General features: G+C 36.4%; 1 protein-coding gene across 1 annotated transcript; it reads left to right on the forward strand.

Moving 5' to 3' along the window:
* The first annotated feature begins 484 nt into the window (after positions 1–484).
* Positions 485–4,415, forward strand: LOC131045176 (receptor-like protein 7). Its single transcript, XM_057978714.1, has 2 exons — positions 485–3,408; positions 4,149–4,415. Exon 1 carries the CDS (start codon positions 566–568, stop codon positions 3,317–3,319), a length of 2,754 nt encoding a protein of 917 aa, XP_057834697.1. The 5' UTR covers positions 485–565; the 3' UTR covers positions 3,320–3,408; positions 4,149–4,415.
* The last annotated feature ends 1,986 nt before the right edge of the window (positions 4,416–6,401 follow it).

Below are 6,401 nucleotides of genomic sequence, written 5' to 3' on the forward strand. Positions count from 1 at the left end.
AATCAAGTAATCTGGCGGACAGAGGGAGCAGCTAATATTTTAGATTTTAACAGAAAAAAAAATTAACGGGCTTGGGAATGATTGGCCTGATGGCATGAGGGGCATAGAAAAGGCATGGCATGGGCGGGCCATTTTGCCCCCTGCGTAGCCATTACCCTACTGTTACACTCATCGAGTAATGCATAGAAGATGGTAGAAGTGATTGAGTGGACGTGAGACCACAACATTTCCACTTGCTCAGGCATAATAATTATTTAGTGAACGTGTAAGGACCATTTTCCTTTCATTAATTGTAGACAAAAGATGACGATTCCATTCATTCAGTTGTATACAGAAGATCCGACAAAATTAATTACTGTACTTTTCCATGCATTCAATGGCAGGGACCCGGGATATGACAAAATTTACTGCGGTTACCTTTTCCAGTCGTTCAATAATACACGGCAATCCCAACACAAAGATGTTTAAGCGAACCAAGGGATTTCTTTAGCTTTTTTCTTACCTGATCTCTGATCAATTCTTTTTATTGAAAGCATAGATATACGCATTTTATTTTGCGAAAGATATGGAAGCTACGGTTTCATATAGCAAAGTTGCACTTGCAATCATTACAATATCATGCGGCCTCTTATGTTTGATCGCCTATCCTACAATGGCGTGCCCGCTAACCGACAGAAATGTTCTCCTGGATTTTAAGGCAGATCTTGCAGATGAGGATAAAAGGCTTAGTTCCTGGCACGGATTGAATTGCTGCACTTGGAGTGGAGTTGGCTGTAACTTCGGCACAGGCCATGTTTCTCTACTCGATTTGAATGGATACAATTTGGAGGGTGACATCCATTCATCGCTGTTTGAGCTTGCAGAGTTAGAGCACCTCGATCTCAGTGATAACTACTTTCAAGGTAACATCACTCCCCATATTGGAATGTTGAAGAAACTCAGTTTTCTTGCTTTGTCAGATGCTGGTGATGCAAATGAATTTTATGTGAGTTTGGAAAGCTTATCAAATCTAGTGAGCTTGGAATACCTCGTTCTGGATGGACTAAATATCTCTGTAGGCAAGGAGAGCGCCGAAGCTGTTGGCAGTCTACGGAACCTTCAAGAACTCAGCATGTCTGGGTGTGGGCTTAGCGGACCAATTCCCAATTCCCTTGTCAAACTCACTTCTCTCCTTCATCTCGATCTTTCAAGGAATTCTTTGTTAGCCCAAATACCTGCTTGGTTTGAAAATGTGACTGCCCACTTGCTCTCACTTGATCTTTCTGACAATTACAATCTTGGAGGAGACATTTCTTTTATTGGACAACAAATTTCACCATCACTGACTAGAATTATTCTTTCACGGACAGCTGTGGAGGGTGAAATTCCATCTGCTATAGGGAACGTTTCATCCTTGGAGAGTCTTCATCTGTTCAATACTAGAATTGAAGGTAAAATTCCTCTGTCCATCGCCAATCTCTCTAAACTTTTTTCTTTGGATCTGTCCCACAACAACTTAAGAGGATCAATCCCACCTTCGTTGGGATCACTTTCTTCCCTTTCATATCTTGACCTCAGTTACAACCAATTTAATGGAGCAATTCCTCGCACAATTTCAGATCTTGTTAGCTTAAAACACCTTTGGCTGGACTCTAATGGGTTAAGTGGTTCCATATCCCTTTCTCTCTTAGATAATCTAACTAGACTTGAATATCTGTTCCTTTCCAATAATCACCTAACCGTGAGTAGTGATTCACCCTGGATCCCACAGTTTAGAAACCTCCAGGCTCTGCGATTATCTTCCTGCAATTTAGATAGAATTCCACCGTTTCTAGTAACCCAATATGGCATGATAGAGCTGGACCTATCCGCTAACAGAATTGCAACAGATATTCCGTCCTGGATTTGGGACTTAACCAGTCTTTATTATTTGAACCTTAGCTGTAACCAATTAACAGGTTCTCTGCCATCTAGTCTAACATCCATGACTCTTATGTATCTGGATTTGCACAATAACAGCTTAGAAGGTCCTCTTCCTCTTCCTCCTGATGCTCATCTTTTGGACCTGTCGGGGAATCAGTTTAATGGTTCTATTCCTGCTGATACGGGTGCATATCTTTCAAATTCGTGGTATTTATCCTTGTCTAGGAATAATCTCAGTGGAGCCATTCCAGATTCTATTTGCACTCCAGAGTTGCAGGTTCTTGACCTGTCAAGTAATATGCTGAGCAATATGATTCCTCCCCATTTGATAAGGAAATGTTCTTCTCTCAATGTTCTAGATTTGGCGGAAAATCATCTAGAAGGTAAAATGCCAGCAGAATGGGGCAACCTGAAAGAGATTAATACATTGAAGCTCGCTGGTAATAAGTTGAGAGGACTTCTTCCGTCTTCGCTTTCAAAATGCCACACTCTGCAAGTATTGGATTTGGGAAATAACAAGTTACAAGGCACCATTCCCCATTGGATTGGGAAGCTATCACAACTGCACGTGTTGGTGTTAAGGTCTAATCATTTCCATGGCAGTGTCCCACGCCAGGTGATCGACCTTTCAAATCTTCAAATTCTGGACCTTTCACACAACCGCCTTTCAGGACCTATTCCGAGCAACCTTACAAACTTGCTTGCAATGGTCAATGAATCACAGAGTAATCCAAACCATTTGGAAAAATATACTTTAGATGGTGCAATATATACAAATAAAATTGTAATGTCGTGGAAAGGTGGGGATGGTGAGTTTGTGAAAGTTCTTTTCATTCTTAAATGTATTGATCTTTCAAATAACAATTTATCGGGGAACATTCCTCTCAAAATGGGATCCCTTAAGGGCTTGATAGTCCTTAACCTTTCAAGGAATCATCTCAGTGGCCCAATCCCAAAAACATTGGGAGACATGGATCAGCTAGAGTCTCTGGACCTCTCGATAAACAGGTTGAATGGCAAAATTCCCTTGGAACTTCAGTTGCTGACTTATTTGGAGTTCTTGAATCTATCTTACAACATGCTTGATGGAAAAGTACCCCACGGAGGGCAGTTTCTGACCTTTGGGGAGTCATCCTACTTAGGCAATCCTAAGCTAAGTGAGATTCCATTTACCAATACAACAGTCTGCAACAACTCTTCTGGATATGACAACTGCACAAGTATTGAGACAATTGGTGTAGAAAATTCAGATGCTGAAATGAAAGGGTGGGCCATCGGACTTGGATTGAGTTATAGTTTGGGATTCTCTATTGTGATTGGAATATTGTGTTTCAATAACAGGATAAGAAAGAGAGTCTTCAATTTGTATGATGATGCAGTTTTAGCTGTTGATCGGTGTATAACAGGGAATAAGTGAAAGTAGATACCTTTATACAGAGGGTTGGGTTACTATATATGGACAAAATTTCTCTTAGTATATGGCCACTGCAACTTTGTAAGCATGAGGTGAGCTAGAAATTGCTGGTGCTACTGATGTCGTAAACATTTCAATGCGTCCTAATATATGTAATTTAAATTACTGTTTAGAATTTATTTTGATGTGTAAAAGGTTATTGTAAGGGATAAAATTATATACTTATATGTTTCTAAAGTTATTTTATTAGTTCTTGCGTTGTTGGATTCAATCTGTTTTATAAGCTGGTCAATCATTTTACAGTATAATACAGTTTTAATTTTCACTCATATTTTTATAATTAGAAAAAAATCTTTTATCTGTTATTCTATTGATCACAGTCATTGCATAATTCATTTTTTATTTTCTTTATTTTATGAAAGTTTGAATTATTTACAACCATAACATAATTTTTTTCTATTTCCATAATTGCGAATGCTCATTGAATTCTGAAAAAATGTAGAGAACTTTTTTCATTGAATGCACATTGTCACGGATCTTATAGGTTGAGTGCATATTGAATGCATAGGATATTCTCGAGCCACTCATTCAGTACTATCTGATTAGCCTCCTTAATTAGTAATATTTTGTATATTCCGAAACCTGCTTTTCTAAGCTCTAAGAAAATCAGCATTGCGGCCTATAGAAAAGAGCATTACTTTACTGACGTGAGTATTTTGAGAAGTTCTTTGTTCTGTAATGGAGGGAATTTTTATCTGAAATTTCTTTTTAATGGTTTGGCTTGACCCTTGGCCAGGCTTGTTAAGTAAGCTATGTTAGCTGGTTTATGCAGGGAAGCAAAGCTAATGGACATCGACGGGTAATGCCAAATTCATGAAAAGAAAGGCTGACGCACAGAAGATATACATATTTAATGTTTTGCTGAGATATTTATTCTTAAGTCCCCTAAACTATTGAAGCTATTCTGCACTATTCTGTGGATTAAGATTTCCATATATGTGTGTCTTGAGTTTGTTGTTGTGGTATTCTTGTTGTTTGTGTAAGAGTTCTGGACTTGCTATCTGGTTTTTAATTTTTTCAAAGTTTGCATATAAATCTGAAATTATTTATTAAGGATATTTCACTCCCATAAGGGTTGCCATGTAAATCTTTTTGAGTTTTGTATGCATACTGTTTCGTTTACCTCTATAATGTTGTTGGATAGGTTTTGCAAATGTTGTTGACGTTTTTCAGATCATTTAGTCTTAAATTTCTTTATCCCAGTAAATTGGTTGTTTGTAATAGAGGTCAAAATCCCCAACAAAATTAAATCTATCGGGAATTGCAAGCCATGTGAGCTTCCGAAATGAAATAGGTGAGGCCGGAGCACAGGGGGAAGATGGATTAACATCAATAAAGAGATCATCTATAACTTATAAGAAAACCTTCACTCGAACTCTGGATGAAGCCTTAACATCTATCATGAATAAAAAATTCAATGTGTCATAAATACATGTTGACAATAAACCAAGAGAGCTAAGGTCTACAGCATTTTCTTCAAATGAACAGAAGATGACATGAAACAAAAGTACTTGAATCATACTGCATGCAGGGAGTATGCAAATATCCATCAGGCTTTTAGAAGGTAGATGTTTCTTGATAGAGAGAGGTACAGTTGGAACATGATTCAAAGTTTGGAAATATTAGATACCTTTAGATGAGACGATGCAACCAACTGTTGACACATGGTGTGCCCACCAATACATAGTATGTAATAAAGACATGTTCGACAAACTTAAGATTGTGCAGAACAGAGAGCCTTTAACAAGGGAAAGCTGAAGAAAGAGAAAATGCTGAACGTTACCGAGGAAGATGTAGAAGATTGAGCAGACTTACGACCATATTGTCTCAGGTATATAACTAACCGATTTTGATTGAATTTAACTCTTTATGATATTGCATAGAAAGAAAGTTAGGGGAACTATTGAGGCATGAAGAATTTGGAAAATGTTTGTAGAATGGTTGGTGAATCTCTCCAGTTAAAGAGATGTGTTTCATGCAAATTCTAAAAACTGTTTATAAATGTATGTTTTTGCAATTCTAATAACTTTGCGCAACCATTATAATATCATAGTTGCAGGAACCTTCACAAAATCATGATTTAATCCATTTATTGCTGCTTGGCCTTGACGCCTTTTTTCCCTGAAAAATTTGCATTTTCATGCAATTAATTGGGCAAATCCATTTTTGATGTATTTTTTAATCATGATCTAATTGTGGAAAGATTAAAACTTTCTAAATTTATAAATTATACTTTTTAGGTTGGAAAAAACATTTGCGGGTCTTTTTTTTCTCATTTTTTTGGAACTTTACTCTAACCTGAATTTAACCTGAATTTAACCTGAATTTTCCCCTATTCAATTCAATTAATAGAATTTTTAATTTTTAATCTTTTGGTTTGCCAATTTATTCCCAAGAAATTTCGCTACCACTATACTTTATGCCAAAAGTTGAATGATTTACTCAAAATTTGTCAATTTGCAAATCTAAATTCGAATTTGAAAAGAATTAACCAGTTAGGAAAACATGGCCAATAAAATCCACCATATAGAAGGTAACGAATAAAAGGAAAACTTTTGGAAGAACTTTGTCTTTCTAATGAAATTCTAGGTACAGTATTGATTGTTTCAGCAAGGGAGTGGAGGCAAGAGAACTATGGTTCTGCATTTACTCTAAAGATGTAAATTAATGAACTAGCATTCACATGTAGACCAAGATTTGTATTTCATTTTGTGCATGTGTAAGAAATATTTCATCTGTTTCAAAATTCTAATATTTCATGTGTGAGAAATCGTTCAGATCATTTTTTGCAAATTTGATGACAAATGCCACTTTATTTTCATATCTAAGTGTTTATAAAGTATAATGTTTATAATGAGAAATCGATAATTAATCTCAAGTCTTTTTCAAATATCTGTAGTATTCTAATTCTACTGAACTTAGTGGAGTTTATGTAGTGGAGATTTCAGAATATAATCCCCCAGAATACATTCTAATTCCTATACATGATGAACGTTGTACATCTGTTTATTAGAGAGTACTCTAT

The sequence above is a fragment of the Cryptomeria japonica genome, unplaced genomic scaffold (assembly GCF_030272615.1).
Source record: "Cryptomeria japonica unplaced genomic scaffold, Sugi_1.0 HiC_scaffold_110, whole genome shotgun sequence".
In the NCBI taxonomy this organism is placed as follows: Eukaryota; Viridiplantae; Streptophyta; class Pinopsida; order Cupressales; family Cupressaceae; genus Cryptomeria; species Cryptomeria japonica.

Coding starts and splice junctions, on each gene's coding strand:
- LOC131045176 (XM_057978714.1), top strand. CDS start 566: ATGGAAGCTACGGTTTCATATAGCAAAGTTGCACTTGCAATCATTACA.